This window comes from Eleutherodactylus coqui, chromosome 5, assembly GCF_035609145.1.
Source record: "Eleutherodactylus coqui strain aEleCoq1 chromosome 5, aEleCoq1.hap1, whole genome shotgun sequence".
In the NCBI taxonomy this organism is placed as follows: Eukaryota; Metazoa; Chordata; class Amphibia; order Anura; family Eleutherodactylidae; genus Eleutherodactylus; species Eleutherodactylus coqui.
The window spans coordinates 181,269,888-181,287,796 of NC_089841.1; the positions used below are offsets into that span (position 1 = coordinate 181,269,888).

At 43.3% G+C, this 17,909-nt stretch overlaps 2 protein-coding genes across 6 annotated transcripts in view; one reads left to right on the forward strand and one right to left on the reverse strand.

Moving 5' to 3' along the window:
• Positions 1-17,909, forward strand: part of CRYBB2 (crystallin beta B2) — a 370,816-nt gene that overhangs the window by 103,465 nt on the left and 249,442 nt on the right. The window lies entirely within an intron of this gene.
• LHFPL7 (LHFPL tetraspan subfamily member 7) overlaps positions 2,534-17,909 on the reverse strand; it is a 127,892-nt gene continuing 112,516 nt past the window's right edge. For 4 of the 5 annotated variants that reach the window (XM_066603901.1, XM_066603900.1, XM_066603902.1 and 1 more), the window contains 3 exons: positions 6,997-7,245; positions 5,624-5,762; positions 2,534-2,990 (listed from right to left, as the gene is read on the reverse strand). In XM_066603901.1, coding sequence (XP_066459998.1) covers positions 2,731-2,990; positions 5,624-5,762; positions 6,997-7,206 — 609 coding nt within the window. In that variant the 5' untranslated portion in view covers positions 7,207-7,245 and the 3' untranslated portion in view covers positions 2,534-2,730. Of the gene's footprint in view, positions 2,991-5,623; positions 5,763-6,996; positions 7,246-12,924; positions 13,060-17,909 lie in introns of those variants that run through there. The other variant, XM_066603903.1, reaches the window with a different exon arrangement.

Sequence of the window (17,909 nt, forward strand, 5' to 3'; positions counted from 1 at the left end):
AAAGGACTTTGGTATTCCCGTTACAAGTGACTTAAGCCACACTATTGAATGTCATGTACTAGCTGCGTAAGCAAATCAGATTTAAAGGTGCATAAAAACCTGTGAACCCAATGTAGTATTTCCCCATTAAAAAATGCTTGTAAGACCATGTATTGTATATGAGATTCAGTTTTAGGCTTCTCATTGTAAAAGGACATGGGAGAGCTAAGCTTACAGGTGCGTGAAAAGATTAATGGGATGGGAGGTCTCTCTTTAAATCAGGTTTATTATAGTCTTAGAGACTATCTTACTTACAAGTATGGCACATAATTAGAGATGAGCGAGCACCCAAATGCTCGGGTCCGCGTTATTCGAGTCGAGCTTTTCGTAAAATTCGAGAGCTCTACTCGAGTAACGAACCCCATTGACTACAATGGGAGACTCGAGCATTTTTGTATGTGGGACACATATGTGCCAAGCTTTTTTTTGCCTAGGTTCTCTCTCTCTGTCTCTGTCTCTCTCTGTCTCTGTCTCTCTCTCTCTCGCCAGCCAGCCAGCCAGCCAAAAATTTGCCAATTACGCGCGCTGCATCACGGTGGGGAGGAGCCAAAAACTGGGGTGGGGTCGAACATGGCTTTGTGCTCGTTCGAGTAACAAGCACCATCAAGTACGCTAGTACTCGAACGAGCATCAAGCTCGGCAGAGTATGTTCGCTCAACTCTACACATAATTTGTTATCTTCAAAAAGTGTATACAGGTTGAGGGGACATTTTTTACATTAAATGTAAAGGCAAATTCAATTCACATGGGCTACAAAATCTCGCTACAAAACCATGTATGTGTATCCCATGGTTTCCATTGGGTTCTTTCAGGCTACAAAACATCTATCGTGTGAAGAACCCATTGGAAACCATGAGCTTCACATACATGCGTTTTGTAGCTAGGATTTTGTAGCCCGTGTGAAAGAGGCCTTAAGGCGTATCCATATCCTAAGAGATAATTTGAAAAGATTTGAAAAAGGGATAGATATTTACTTAATGACAAATGGCAAGTAACTTAAAGGGATTTTCCACAAAAATACTATTGATGACCTATCCTTAGGATAGGTCATCAACCTTTGATCAGCTTGGGGAACCGCTTGGAACCCCGGTCCATCAGCTGATTGGGCGTCTGCTGACAGTGCCGCTATACGCTGGCATCAGAGCAGAAGCCGTTACTCCAACTCTTGTGTAGTAGCCAGTGCTTGTAACTCAATAGAAGTTGCACCTGCAGTACAAGCGCTGGGCACCACACGGATTGGAGCAGCGGCTTCCGCTCCAACCCCAGTGTATACTGCCGCTGTCAGATTCGTTGGTATGGGAGATATGTAGACAACCTCCTAGTCTGATATCTGACTTTGTTTCCTATCCTAATGACAACAGTTTTGGTATGTGTTTTTGCTTTTCAACAACATTCCATTTATGTTTTTCTTACTAGAGATTCTGTGTTGAAAAAACTTAATACTAGCCTGTACAGCAAAACCCCCTCTGGCAACTCTCTATTACATGTACAGAGTATCCATCCTCTGTGGGTGAGTACAGGGGCGTACCTAAAGGCTCGGGGCCCGGGTGCAAAAATTCAGCTTGGGCTCCCTCCCCAGGCTCTTTTCCCCTCTCCCCCTGTACCTATACCTGAGGGGCAATGTCCATGTGCAGATTTTATTTATAAAATCTGTGCGTGGCACCCGCACAGGAGATCCGTACGTCTTGCTGCCCATAGGATTGCATTAGCATTGGTAGGGCAGCTAAAAGCATGCAGGTGGGATTCCTTCCTGGCGTGCGGGTCGCACGCACGAGAAGAAATCGCAGCATGCTCCATTTTCCTATGGAAGCTGTCCGTATCCGCGGCACAGCCGCAGCTGTTTTTGTGCTGTGCTGTGGATATGCGGGAGAGCAGGAGATTTAAAAAAAAAAATTGGTGAGCATGTCTGCTGACCGGAAGAAAGAAGATCCAGCCTGCATAGAGGAGAGCCCCACTGCATCCAGAGAGGTGAGTATAATGTATTTTTTCTCTCCATGGCCGCGGGATTCAGCAGTGAAATCCGTGCGTGCAAGTGGGCATGAGGCCTAAGAGAGAGAGATGGATAGATATGAGAGAGATTAAGAGATAGATAGATATGAGATAGAAAGATAGAGAGACATGAGATAGATAGATAGATAGATATGAGATAGATCCCTTTAATCAATTTTCTTTACAGAAGAGATGTTTTTCTAATTGAGGCCAACTTCAAAGCTCCTCAGGCACATTTTGAAGGGATTGCCTAAGATTATGACATTTTCTAAACACCCCTTGAATTTATGAATAAAAAAATTTGAAAACTGGAAAGAAAGTACTATTTTTTATATAGCCCTAATGACATATGTTGAATATTCTCTGCCCTTGGATATTACAGTATATGAAAAATGTCACTACAAGCTGTATTATCTACTGGCCAGCATAGTTAAACCTAGTCAGCACACTTGACCAACATGGACATACAGATATCGGTGGAGATGACTGAAGAATTAGTGTCGAATCAAATGGTTACATTGTTTTAATTAATACTGCCTGCAGACACACCACAAAGGATACAATGTTGTGTATATATACTGGTTGTCTGACTGCAGTCCAATTATACCTTTGCCCCTTCACCCTTTTTATTGCCACCCTCTTATGAAGCAAAGTAGAACTGAATTCTCCAGCATGCACACATTTGCTACTGGTAAAGACAAGTTAGTGCGTGTGTTCTTCACAAACCAGCATACGCTGTGTTAATTTGGACCTCAACACTTTTGTCTTCATTTCATTTATATTGTAACGGCCTATGATGGGAAGAAAGCAAGAGAGCATCACTGTAATTATGGCCATCATATAACCCCAACCAAGCGAGCAGCTGCCGCTTCTGTAGGACAGAGATGAGTTGCAGATCTGTTTTGCAAATGAAGAGCGAAGACTAACAGGAAACAGGAGCAGCCCAAGAATTGTAACAGCCACTGCAAATGGAGAACAAAAGGAAATAGTCAGAATATATAGCAGATATGGGTGTAATGAGAGGGGGTGGGGGTGCAAACTGTCCTCAGGTAACATTTACCTTGGGGTCCTTTTTGACAAGCCAATCATCGTTTGAACAAGTGATGTCATCGCTAGTTCATTGGCTCTCACGCAGCCTGTTAAGATAGTCAGATATATCCTTGGCTAGTTCAAACGAGAATCGTTCAGTCATTCACAGTTGTTATATAAGTGAATGATAGTAACTGGACAAGCGCTATTTATACTGAACGAGCCAGCAATAGTTTTTATGCCTGCATAAAATGAACGCAGAACGAAAAGTGAACGATTATTGTTTGTTGTTTAGTCGTTGGCGTGCGTTTAGACTGACCGATTGTTGTTCTCTTTTGCTCATTTGAATGATGTTTTCTCCAATAATTGTTCCATCTAAGAGGACACATTAAGTTAGGTTTGCACATTTGCACTTTTCACTTTCAGAAATCTTGGGGGGGAAAAAAAAATATATATATATATATACCTGCTGTGTGTCTATCAGCTATGACATTAAAGCCGTAATATTGTGCAGGTCCCCCATGTACTGCCAAAACATCTCTAACCCTTCGAGTCATGAACTCAGTATGATTTCTGAAGGTGACGTGGTATTTAGCATAAAGACGTTATCAACAGATCCTTATGTTCCTGTTGTGATGTGGGGCCTCCATGGATCAGACTAGTTCCAGCACATTTCACAGATGTTCTATCAGATTGAGATATAGGGAAGCTTTAGGCCAAGTCATTAGCTTGAACTCTGTCATGTTCCTCAAGCACAACTTTTTGTGGTCTGGGAAGGCACATTATCCTGCTGACAGAGAATACCGTTGCCCTTGGTAGCACTTGGTCTACAATAGTGTTTAGGCTGGTGATACAAGTCAAAGTAACTTCCACATGAATGCAGCAATGCAAGGTTTCCCAGTAGAACATTATCCAGAGCATCACACTGCAGGCTTTTCTTCTTCCCAAAGTCCTGGTGTTTTTTCTTCTACAGGTAAGTGATGAACCCAGCTATCCACGTGATTCAATAGAGCAGATCATTTTCTTCCATTGCTCCATGGTCCAGGTGTAATGCCCATTGTAGGTGCTTTTGGGGTTGGACATGGGTTAGCATAGGCATTCTGACCAACTTGCTGCTACACAGACCCATACAATTTGCACTAAAGTAGCTCTTTCTTGGATCCAATTAGAAAGCTAGCCTTTGTTTCCGACACACATCAATTTTCCTTGTGTGCCAATCAATCTGTTGTCAGTGCACTAGTTTTCCTTCCTTCGATCACTTTTGGTAGGTTCTAATCACTGGATATTGGAAAAACCCGACATGACCTTCTGTTTTGGAGATGCTTCGTTGCAGTCAGCAGTTCACAGACTGTCCTTCCTTGGATAACTTTTAGTAAGTACTAACCACTGTATGCTAAGAACAAGACCTGCAATTTTGGAGATGTTCCGACCCAGCTGTCTAGCTTTCACTATTTGGCTCATGTCAAAGTTCCTCAAATACTTATCCCTGTCCACATTTTAGGCTTCCAACACGCTACTTTGAAGAACTCCAATGTTCAATTGCTGCCTAATGTATTACTTACCTTGACAAGTGCCATTGTGAGATAATTGAAGGGATTGTCTCACTTTAAACTGTTTTGCTGCAGGAAGTAGACAGCTATGTAAATTGCAAAGTGGCCCGGCTTGCTATTGCAGGCTGAACTCTATTGAAGGGAATGAGACTCCGCCTGCAGTACCAACATAAACCACTGCACAGGGTACACAACTATCTGCTACCTGCAGCGAGACAGCTAGAAGTTGGAAAACCTTTTTTTAAAGTTCCCTTCACCTGTCAGTGGTTTTAATATAATTGCCGTGTGATGAAAGGGTCTTAGCCCCATAGTACCTCTTGGATAATCAGGTAAAATTACTTATGTGCTAAAAGAAGCTGAGGCTACAGCCATGTGCTGCCTTTCAGCTAATTGGACACGCATACAGCGCAATTAGCACACCTCGTGACACAACACTAGTGGCCTCTTGCAAATGATGTTTACTAAATGGGTTTTTAAGATGACATATTCCCTCGAAACCATTCGCATTAATCACTCAATTAATGACCTCATACCTTTGAGCATCTAGTGGCATCCAATAAAACGGAACACCTACTGTACATATAACATTTCCAGTGTGTTCTGCTGATTCCACATAAGGCTGTCCATAGATTATATGCCTGCGAAAGTCATAGTCACACTCAAAACACTCCTAATGTGAAGGCATTGCCTCAGGGATAGGTACGTGGTCAGGTTTGCCCTTGTTAGGGCAGGTTATCTGCTTATAGGCAAGTCCCTATCCTGGGTAAAGGGTTTATAGGGACAGTGTTTCCCTGATGTCTGTTTTCTTTATTGTGCACCACTGTTTTGTGTGCGGTTGCTGTCTGTTTGTTCAGAGCCCGTCAGTCTTTCAGGTTTTTAGATCCTGCCCACCCTGATTGGATGGAACAATTTGCCTTTGTATGTTCTGTTTTCTACTGGGGAAATACAGATCAGAAAATAATAACGCTATGTTTCTGAAAGTAAAAGAAAAAAAAAATTGTTTTAGGTTTCTGTACCTGCAATGATCTGTGTATGTCTGGCTGGAGTGCAGACCCTTCTGTGACACAGACCAGCTGGAATAACAGTCCATGACAGAACAAGTAAAGCTCCGAAGCTTAAGAACAGCCAGCCAGCAAATAATATCACAGCTGAAATCTAAAGAGATAAAAGAAATAAATTACATTGCATGCTTTCTGTATACAAAAGAGGCAGGTAGTATTTAACCAGTAATTCCAAGAAAGCAGAATAGCAAATGATTAAGATTTAAAGGGGCATTAACTTTTCAGACAACTTCTGCTCATCCATTAGCTTATGTTAGTCTCCTCAGTTCTGTAATATACTTGCATTAAAAATTTTGTTGCTTTACCACTGTAAATCATTTGAAGTGGTTGCCACTAGGGGTCTCTCTTCCGGCTTCTCTGCAATCCACTCTCTGTCATTAGATACAGGGCTTTTGTAGTAACAAGAACACAGGGATATTTCCTTCGCATCAGGGAGGAGTTATCTTCACAGGTAACTCCCAGTGCACTACCTGAGAGATCTGCAGACACTGTAATAACGTGTGTGTGTATACATTATAGTGGGTTTACTAACCATTTGGCCAGAATGTCTCTGGATGCCTGAATAATCCTGGGAAAAGCAGAGTCGTATGCATTCAGATGCTGCCTCCCTGTTGATTGGACAACAGACAGTGCAATACAGCATTGGAAGTAAGAGCAAGAGAGTGCAGTACAGTGAACTACTGGCAGAATGGTAGGCTTGCTACATACCCGTTTATTGAAAGTGTATTACAAAAGAGCAGGGCAACAAAAAAATGGAGAAGAGCACCTGAGAATCAGAATTTACAGACAGCAACAAATGAGTGGGTAATGAGAACCTGGTGTATTTTAGAAAACCTGTTGAAAACCCAGGTATGCTTTAAACCAATATGTTGCAACTAGACTACATTAATATTGTCTCCAAAAATAATTTATCTTCATTTAGCACTAAAAATTACTAAAATAGGAATAGAACCATTGTGTAAAATAGACAAAAAAAATCAAATCATAAATGTATAATACACTTATAGGCGAAAGTTAGATTTACACTATACATTGTCTACACGTAATAAGTAAATGAACCAGTAAAAGGGTAACTGACAAGTGCACCTATTGTATTCAGAGTAACATTACCTAATGTGCTTTACAGCGTTTCTTAAATATACAGTACATTCTGGTTTATAAGGTAAATACAGTGTTATGTATTCATAATCGCTACTCAAGGGATATTATATTGTTCTGATGAGTGAGAGCCCAACAATGACAAATCTTACACCTTATAATACCAGTAAAAGCCTTGCGGCAGCCTAACATACTGCCATATTGATAATATATTACATTTCGCTGGTTACCTTCCAAGACACATCTGGAATTTCTTCTAAGGTTCGGAAAGCTTTGCAGGTTTGATTACACGGAGAGCTGAGTTTCCCAGCACACTGTACAAACACGCCAAAAGATGTCTTATCATTTTTAAACCACTCAGAAGACATCATGCTGAATCCTAAAATAAGGGATAGAATGAAGGACAAAACCAGCCAGAGAGATCCCATACATGACACCATTGGGACAGTAGATCAACAAATCCTGATGCTGATTAAAACCTGCAAAACAAAGGACCTTTATGACAATCACAGTAGCAGCCTTTCAGTTTCTGACTGAAGCGCATTTACTCCAGCCGACAATCTTATCACTAATGTTTGCTTACAAGGCTTCATGAAGGTTATTTACTGCAAGTTAGGGTCTATTTAAAAGGGACGAATGTTGGGAAATGATGCCCGACACTCGTCCCTTTGTGTCCTCGCTCACATCCTGTTGCACGGGAGCTAGCAGAGCTGGCTCGCTCACAGAGCGGCCAGCAGGGGGGGGTTGCAGAAGATTTCTTGCTCCCCTGCCCCTCTCCATTGACTTAACATAGCGGCCGTTCAGTAATGAATAGCTGCTATTTACACTGAACGATCAGCTCATCGTCCATCGTTTATACAGCATAAACGATGGACGATGAGCTGATCGCTAATTGCTCAGTGTAAATAGCAGTCTTCAGTACTAAATGGCTGCTATGTTAAGTCAATGGAGAGGGACGGGGGAGTGCGAGGAGAGAAATCTCCTGCAGCCTCCCCGCTGGGAGCTAATGATACTAGCTCCCTTGCAGCAGCACAAGAGTGAGTATTTGCGGGGACGAGTGTCGGGCATCGTTTGCCTGACACTCGTCCCGTCTAAAAGGGCCTTTATGCTATTGCACCATTTTATTCACTTTTCGTGTTTTATTACATTTTTTATGCATATAATTTAATTATTGACAATATTGGAATTGCACTTCCACATAGGTGATTATAAGGGCCTTTCACATAGGCGGAATACTACGCCAGGACACAGCAGAATTCTGCACTAAAATCGGCAGAGCTAACTGTGGATTGCAGACATATTTAAGACATTTTCTTTTAGCACAACTCTGCAGATTTTGGTGCAGAATTTACTGTGACTTGTAGTGCGGAATATGGAAAATTCCACCCTGTAAAGTTCGTTTTAGTGTGTTTTTACTTTTAACTCCTTAAGCTTAAATGTATGCCCTCCATGTGGGGGGGGGGGGGGGGGGGGTTATGGAGCGGGATTGGAAGCCACCACCCTACCACTAAAGCCAGAATTAGTGTTAATGCTGATCATAACTATTAGGGCTTTAAATGCTGCTGTCAATTCTGACAGCGGCTTTTAAATGCCCCAATTGGTGTTCCGGGGTCCAGAACGCCCCCTTCACAATGGCAGCCCTGTCATGGCAGCCCAGGGCTTTCCAAAGGGCTGCCCTGAATGGCTGCCTATCAAGGTGTGCCTGTGACATGTTTTGATGTATTGCATTATACTGTATTGTCACAATACAGTATAATGCAATACTATGGTATAGCATTATAGTGCATGTGCGATCAAAGGACCGCAAGTTCAATTCTCCTTGGAGGACTGAAAAAAAAAAGAGAAAATAAATTTAAAAGAAGTATTTTATTATTTTAAAAAATAAAGGATATTAAGATTCAAGAAAGCCCTTTCCTATATTAGAAAATGAAAACAAAAAAATTGAAAACATATTTGGTTTTGCTACATCCGTAACAGTATCAAAATAATGTGTTATTTACCCCAAATACTTAATGTTGTCAGAAAAAAATAAATACATAATGCCAGAATTGTCCTTTTTTTTTAGTCTGCCTTACTCTAAGAACAAATTAAAAACTGTAATAAAAAGTGATCATAAGCTGTATGCACTCCAATATGGTACCAATAGAAACCATAGATCATGTCATGAAAAAACAAGCCCTCACACAAAACCCCATCGACAGAAAGATAAAAACGTTATGGCGGTCAGAATATGGCAAGGGAATTTTTTTTTAAGAGATTTTTTTTTAAAAAGTGCAGCAAAAGAAACTAAATTTTTGGCATTATCATGATCGTACTGACCCACAGAATACAATTATCATGACGTTTTTGCTGCAGTGTGTACGCTGTATCCACAGCAATTCCACATCAAAACCTACATGTAAGGGCTCATTCACACCTGAATTAGGGCTCCCTTGGGGATTTTAGGTAAACAGAAAATGTTCAGGTTTTTTTTGAAAACCCATTGACACTAATGTGGAAAAAAGTTTATTTGCATTTTAATTCCATTTCTCTGCTCCAAAAACAGAACAGAGAGACTTTGGTGCGGGTTTGTCCCTGGCAGCTTTTTCGGCCCCATGTGAGAGCACGTTAGGGGTACGTTCACTCGTAGTGGAAGATGGCCCAGATTTTCTGCAGTTGAAAATACACACCAAAATCCGTCTCAAACCCTCAACTAAAAATGCATCAAAATGCCGTGTCATTAGTGGGAATTTTGATGTGCTATTTGATGCAGATCCACAGCATATTTCCCAATTTCAGTTGAAGGAATGACTTCTGCTGTGGATCCACACCAGAAACCAATGGAACATTTTTTAATGCTTTTTTTGTTGCGGTTTTGATGCAGATTTTTTGCTGTGGAAAATCCACACCATGTAGCACTACATGTGAACGTACTCTTAGCTTATAGAAAACTACAATTCTCAGCAGGTACTGAAAACATCTGCAAATGTTTGGGCATGCTGGGAGTTGTAGTTTTCCAACAGATTAAAGGGGCAGCCACAAAATCTTTACTTGGTGAAAATGCAAGAAAATACAGATACCTAAGGGTGGACACCCACTGGCTTTTTTTTCTCCACTGCGCTGCGAGAGTAAGTGAAACCTTTTGCAGCGCAGTGCGAAAAAAAAAAACGGGATCACGCCGGGATATCGACAGTCTTTTCAATGGCGCCAGCGTCAGCAGCGCTAACCCCATTGAAAAGATATGGAGAATACAGCGGACTTCTGCCACAGCTGTCACAGCTGTGACAGCTGTGGCAGAAGTGCAGCATGCTATCCCATTGCTTTCAATGGGATCGGCGCTGCTGACGGTCCCATTAAAAGCAGTGGTTTGTAGTATACCTTGCAGTATGATTTTCGGGGAAGGGCTTGAAATATAAGCCCTTCCCTGTAAATCATCAATAAGTGGTAAAAAAAAAAAATTACCTCTCCGCCGCTCAGAAGCGTCCTCCGGCTGGCTCCCCGACACTGCTGTCCAGCACTTTCAGCAGGCGGGGATTTAAAAATCCCGCATCCTGAAAGGGCTGTGCTGATTGGCTGAGCGCTCAGCCAATAGCAGCTAGTGCTTAGCTATTGGCTGAGCGCTCAGCCAATTACAGATAGTGCTTAGATATTCATTCATGAATAGCTAAGATAGTGCTATGAATGATTTTCAGGGAAGGGCTTATATTTCAAGCCCTTCCCCGAAAATCATACTGCAGGGTTTGCCACAAAACACTGCTTTCAATGGGACCGGCAGCAGTGCCGATCCCATTGAAAGCAATGGGATAGCATGCTGCACTTCTGCCACAGCTGTCACAGCTGTGACAGCTGTGGCAGAAGTCCGCGGTATTCTCCATATCCTTTCAATGGGGCCAGCACTGCTGCCACTGGCCCCATTGAACAGACTGGCGATATCCCGGTCTTATTTCGATGTCTTTCTTGCGCTGCGAGGTGAGAGTTTTCACGTGCTCTCGCAGCGCAAGAAAGAAAATATCGCCAGTGGGTGTCAGCCCTAAGGCAGCCTGAAAACGGTCAGGACCGGATTCTGCATGTGGGATCCTGCAGCGGAATCCAACCCTGTGCTCAGCTGCTGCCCACTGAGTACCTGTCCACAGGCTTCCCATCTGCGCTGCGGATGTGCCTGCCAGCGCACATGTGCAGCACAGATAATGCCATGCTGTTGCTAGGCGATGGCGTGGATCCAGCTACCTTTCTGCAATGATGACTCCGGAAGGGCCGCTGGTCAGACAACTTCCATTGACTTCAATGAAAGCCATCCACGCAGAATCTGCCTAGAAATAGAGTATGTTGCGATTTGCCCCCCGCGAGCAGAAAATCGCAATTGATTTCCGCTTGTGGGCAGGAAAAAAAAAATCACTTTTCTGCAGCATGCTATGGCAGGTATTTGCGGCGGAATCCAGAGGCGGACGCCTGCTCCAGATTCCGCAAAGCAAGTCCGCCCTACCTACCACCCTACCCCCAAAAAAGGGAAAACTGAGGGTTTCTTCCATTTTGCCACACTTAGAAATTTGCTAAAGCTTTTCAGTACATTAAATGGTATCACTGAAAAGTATAGCTCATTCCATTCAAAACAAGCCCTTAGATGGCTGTTAGTGGAAAAATACAGAGGCGATGATTTTTTGAAGGCGAAGAATTAAAAATAAAAATGAAAAAAGCAAAAAATGGCCGTGTTCTTAAGGGGCCTTTCACATGGGCAGAATTATGCCACATTCTGCACCCAGATTACGCACCAAAATCCACATGGCTCCGTGCAGATTTTAATGTGAAATTGAAATAGCTTAAACCAGCCTGCAATTTCTAATCAAAATCCGCTATCAGACTTGTAAGTTTCGTAATTTGCAGCGACCAAATAAAAGGCGTATTTGGATGCGGAATAACTCTGCCTAGTGTGAAAGCACTCGAAGGGGTTAAAGTTTAAGATCTAATTGAGGGTGCATTCAGACGACCGTATATCGGCTGGGTTATCATGCCCAGCTGATATACGGCGCCTCCTTCTGCAGGGGGAGGAGGCTGGAAGAGCCGGGAGCAGTGCCCCCTCTCCACCCCCCTGCACTATTTTCTATGAGGAGAGGCGGAGTGGGGGCGGAGCTAATTCCCAGAACTTAGCCCGCCCCTGTTCCGCCTCCTCTCATTGCAAATAGTGCAGAGGGGCGGAGAGGAGGCAGAGAGGGGGCGGGAGCTCAGAGCACTGCTCCCGGCTCTTCCAGCCTCCTCCCCCTGCAGAGAGAGACGCCGTATATTGGCTGGGCGTGAAAACCCGGCTGATATACGGTCGTGTGAATGCGCCCTAAAAATGAAGGATGGTGAACCTAAAAAAACCCCAGTCTGAGGCTTTATTCACACAAGCGTATATAAGCAGCTATGTAGCTGCGTTTTCCTGCCCGGCCAAAAAACACGACTATCTGAGGCATTGGATTCCAATGCATTCAATCACATGGGCGAATTAGCGGCGCGTAAAAACATTGCACTGTCAAATTGAGAACATCCGTGACTGCTATTATACACGGAGTAAAAAGATAGTTCTGGCTCTATATCTTGATCGATATACGCTGGCGGCTCCTATGTGAGCTGGGAAAAAAAGGGAGGGGGAGGCACGTTAGCAGCGTCCAACGAAGGGAAAAGCTTACAGGTGCCACTATATAGGCATCTAAAGTCATTCCGAGGATTCATGCCGAGCGAGGGATTTCCGGGTTGCGGCGTATATTTTCGCTAATACATCGTATCCGGCTGTGTGAAGGGACGAGAAAACGCTAATTACACTTGGGATCACGGAAAATCCTCCATTGATGTGAATTAACAGCACGCACGAGCGAACGTATAAACGTATACAATTGTGTGACGGAGCCCTGACACTGTAAATAACACTTTGTTAGTAGGGATAATTATCTCATACGCTTTCCACCAACTAATAAATCTGCTAGTTGAGTCTTAAGTCCATTAATATGATTTTAATTGCAATCGGATACATTGATTGACATCCTGTTGGAGGATGAGCAGCAGGCATCATGTCATTACACACTCATATATGTACATGCATACAATGCTCTAGGTAAACTATACTACACATCCTATTTAACAAATATCAGTGTAACATCATATAACTTCAAAATGCCCCTTTCTGGCTAATTAGCCCAACTTACTTTTGTCCATGAATGTTGCTGTTTTCTGTCGTCCAACTCTTTGGGATCACACTTCTCACCTCACTGAGACAACCTCCATCTGACCATTAGATTTGAGTAATGCTGTACACAAGTTCTCATTTTATCTATGTTGACTTTTCTACATTCTGTTTGTCTTTCTGTTGGGGATGAAAGAAGGAAATGACCTTCAAGCGATGACTTCTTTGGTAATAAGCTGAAACCCTCATTCTCTTTTTCCATTTGACACCCTGGTCTATTGATGAATATTATGATCTTCCAGTGCCATTATGTAAGGAAAGAAAATCCTCAACGCATAGAATATACTTCCCTATGTGTAGAAAATAGAAAACCATTCACCTCACCGCTCAAAATGATGTGGCTATAGACACTTTTGAAAGCCCCTTAACACGGGACGACTGTTGGGTGCATAAGCATCTGACAGCTATTACAGCCATTATAGCTCCTGTGCAAATGTTTACACAGGAGCGACAGGCGTTTTGTGAATCGAGGCGGACTGCGCCGGAGATCGCTCCAGCCACCCGTCTCCATTCACAGTAAACAGGCAGTCACTCAAAGATTGAGTGACTCCTGTTTAAATGAGGTTTTTTTTGCCTGTCTTTGCAATATACTTATCACATCGTACATTTCTATAGGATGCTTTTACCTACAGCTAACCAGCATAGCCCATATAAGCCTATTAATGCTTAATAGCTGTAACTAACCTTAGTGTCCACATCCCTGCGATGTCTGCAGGTCCAGTCCACGTCTCTGATGCCAGATACGCATGCTCAGTGCAATGTTTACGTGTCCACCAAGTTTGAACAACAGTTATGAGAACACAACCAGGAACAGAATGTAACTTCGGATCCCCCTAACTCTCTATGCAGGGCTGCCTTTTTTATTCTCAACTAGAGATGAGCGAGTATACTCGCTAAGGCACATTACTCGAGCGAGTAGTGCCTTAGCCGAGTATCTCCCCGCTCGTCTCTAAAGATTCGGGGGCCAGCGGGGGGCGGGGAGCAGCAGGGGAGAGCGGGGAGGAACGGAGGGGAGATCTTCCCCCTCCCCCCCCCCCCCCCCGCTGCCCGCCACAACTCACCTGTCACCCGCGCCGGCCCCCGAATCTTTAGAGACGAGCGGGGAGATACTCGGCTAAGGCACTACTCACTCATTTCTATTCTCAAATATTTCTGTTGTTGTTCATATCTATTCCATGAACATGTTTTTGATTGGAGTATGTAATTCCCATCTAAGATTCATGGGCCAAATAGTTGCCAGACTAGTTGCTCTATAGAGCGATTATGGGCAACTGTTGTCCTGTGCAAACATGGGACCTGACAGTGCAAGTGAGCAATAGTCGCTTGGTTTTTAGCTCACCTGCAAAGCAAGCGACTATCGGCCCATGCGGACAGGCAGTCGGTTATCTACTGTACGAACAGCAGCCTGTTCACAATGTAAATCACAGACAGGCGCCATCGATGGTGCAAATTCATCCAGTGGGATATAACTTTATTCCGCAACAGCCCATAATTACCGATGTTTCGACCCCTACACGGAGCCTTTATCAGCCTGTTCACAGTGAATGGAGGCGGGTGGCCAGAAGAGATCTACGGTGTGCTCCACCTCCATTCAGATTGTTGGTCCTGTGTGAGGGCCAGAACTTCGCAGATTAATCCAGTTTAAGAATTAGCGACATTCTTTCTCTGCCAAACAGACAGAGACCTCTAGTGGAGATATCTGGTACTGTTTTGCCACAATACTATATTATATACATAATAAATACACACTACTATATTATATTTACATACTATATATGCACACTATACTTTGTTTTTTTGCATTGTTTTATAGAATGCTATACCTATTCTTCTAATGTATAAATATATTAAATAATACAATTATACATTTGTAACTACTATACACTAAATACAGTGACTATTATAATACCTCTGTGGCGCATCTACAGAGCAGTTAATAATAGTCATCACATGGGATGTACAGACATGAATGAGGACCACAATGCTGGTGTCACATAGGCATACGCTGCATATTTGCATGATGGGCTTTGCGTCTTTGTGCGTTTTACTGTATTTTCTGCGCATACAAGTTGTGCGCTTTTGCATGCGTTAAAAAAAAGCCCGCAAGCATGCTGCAGAAAATTGCATTTAAGTTAAAGGGGTTGTCCCGCGGCAGCAAGTGGGTCTATACACTTCTGTATGGCCATATTAATGCACTTTGTAATGTACATTGTGCATTAATTATGAGCCATACAGAAGTTATAAGAAGTTTTTCACTTACCTGCTCCGTTGCTGGCGTCCTCGTTTCCATGGAGCCGACTAATTTTCGGCGGCTAATGGCCAAATTAGCCGCGCTTGCGCAGTCCGGGTCCTCTTCTTTTCTGAATGGGGCCGCTCGTGCAGGATGCCGACTCCATGTAGCTCCGCCCCATCACGTGCCGATTCCAGCCAATCAGGAGGCTGGAATCGGCAATGGACCGCACAGAAGCCCTGCGGTCCACCGAGGGAGAAGATCCCGGCGGCCATCTTCCGCAGGTAAGTAAGAAGTCACCGGAGCGCGGGGATTCAGGTAAGCGCTCTCCGGTGTTCTTTTTTAACCCCTGCATCGGGGTTGTCTCGCGCCGAACGGGGGGGGGGGGGGGGGGGTTGAAAAAAAAAAAACCGTTTCGGCGCGGGACAACCCCTTTAATTACTTCAATATGTACAATTTTCATGTGCAAATGCACAGGACAATAGAGCATGGGATAAAACAGGGATATAAAAGATGTGTAAAAAAGACAAAAAAAAATAGGAACAGAAAAAACCCTTTTTGCTCACTTTCCCCTTATTGAATTAAAAAATACATTTTAAAAAACCCACAAGTTTGGTATCATTGTATCTGTAACAACCTGTACAATAAATTGAACACACTATTTATCCTGCATGGCAAAAACTGTAAAAAAAATTTTTTTTTTAAAGCTGTAAAACAGATCCAAAATGCTTATTTTGTTAATTTCGCCTCCCAGAAAAATGCAATAAAAGCGATCAAAAAAGTCATATGGACCTTAATATGGTACCAATCAAAACTACAGCTTGCCCTGCAAAAAACAAGCCCTCACAGAGATCGGTCGATGCAAAAACTAAAAACTTATATAGCCCTGCAAAAAAATGTAAAAATGTTTTTTATTGTTCAAAAGTGGAAAAACCTAAAAAATATATAAATTTGAAATTGTCGTATTTGTGCCAACCCACGGAAACAATTTCTCATGTCATTTATGCTTCATGATAGGACTCATACAAGCCACAATTATTAGCATTGGACATCTGTCCGTTTTGCTCCTAGCAAGTAATAAAGGCTTAAGGCCCATTTAGACCCGACAATTCTTGCTCAAAAATCGCTCAAAGCCGTCTTTTGAGCGATAATCGTTGGGTCTAAGTGCACTGACATCGTGCAATTTTCATCAACGAATCCCTGATCGTTCTCTTTCAGCATGCTGAAAGACAATGATGAGCCTTATCAGCAGTTCACAGCGGGATACAGCTGATACTATTGTCTCAGTGGTATCCCGCACCATGAACACAGTCGGGGTATGAAGAACAGAGCGGTCCACCGCCCCCACTTGTCTTCTGCATACCCCGCTCGGTGCGCAAAGTGACTACTCGAAACTTGAGCGATCACCTTGCTAAATGCCCACAACGATTATCGCTCAAAAGACATGTTTTGAGCGATAATCGTTGTGACTAAACTAGGCATTTGATTTCACAAACTTCTGTACCATGATTGGTTATCGTGAGTGACAAACAATTACACTATCATCCAGTTGATAAAATGAGGTCTACTGGACAAACCTAAAATAGGAAGCATGGTGCTATTTTTCCCATGCAAGAAAATTCAAACATTTTCAACCATTTCATATCCTGGACTAGGGATACATAAGAACTTTTTATGTGACTTCCCACTTGTGTTAACTAGAGCATTCAAGTTACTCCTGTGAACTTCATCTTACATTTTTTCTTGTCTCAAAATAAATTTCATACATTTTATAATATAGCTGATGATTCTTGTTGCAAACAGGGATGTGGAGTCGGTAAACAAAACCTCCAACTCCTTAATTTTCCCAGACTCCAACTCCCAACTCTGATTCCTTCATATGACTTGTGCTTTTTAAGTGATTAAATTTACTGTATTAAAATAGTGACATCAGGCTTTTCATCCCCATTATGATTCTCTCGTCTGTAGAGAAGGATCCTCTGCAGGTACTAGCGTAGCATGTCTCCACCGGAGGACATGGGCTGGCCAGGATGAGCTACGGGTAACGCCCAGGTGACACACACGGCTGTCGATTTAGTTCCAACACACACCTTCGCAAATTCCCACTCTCACCCACGTCCGAGCGAGCTGAGCATCTACCCCCAGGACCTGTGTGATCTGCAGAGCATTCCCCGTGGACAGGACCTCTGTGCGGTGGGGAGAGGAGACTACAGTCTGGAGAGAGGGGGTGCAGCATGGATGGTGAGAGTGGGGCCAGCAGGGTACAGGAAGAGATGTGTGAGCTGTCAGGGGGATGGCCTAGTACGCGGAGGGAGGAGAGGAGACTACAGCTCGGAGAGGGAGTGGAGGGTGCGGCTGGGGACATGGGAGCGGAAATGTGTGAGCTGTCAGGGGGATGGCCGGTGCATGTGTGAATGGGAAGACTACCATGCAATGTCACTTCAAAGAATTAAATGGTTCAATTCTATTGACGAAAATTTGCAACTCACATCAGACAACACATGGACACATACCTGAGTGCATTGTAATTTATATGTCTTATTCCCGTCCGTAACAAGCCTGCAATACATTTACTTGAATGAGCTGAGCTACAAACATCAGCAGCACCGGCATAGATACGGTACTACAAAATGTGCAGAGCTCTGCTGGTAGACAATGAAGGGATCGCAGTAGCTCCCGCAATCAGCTGATCAGTGAGGAGTTCTAGGTGCCAGACT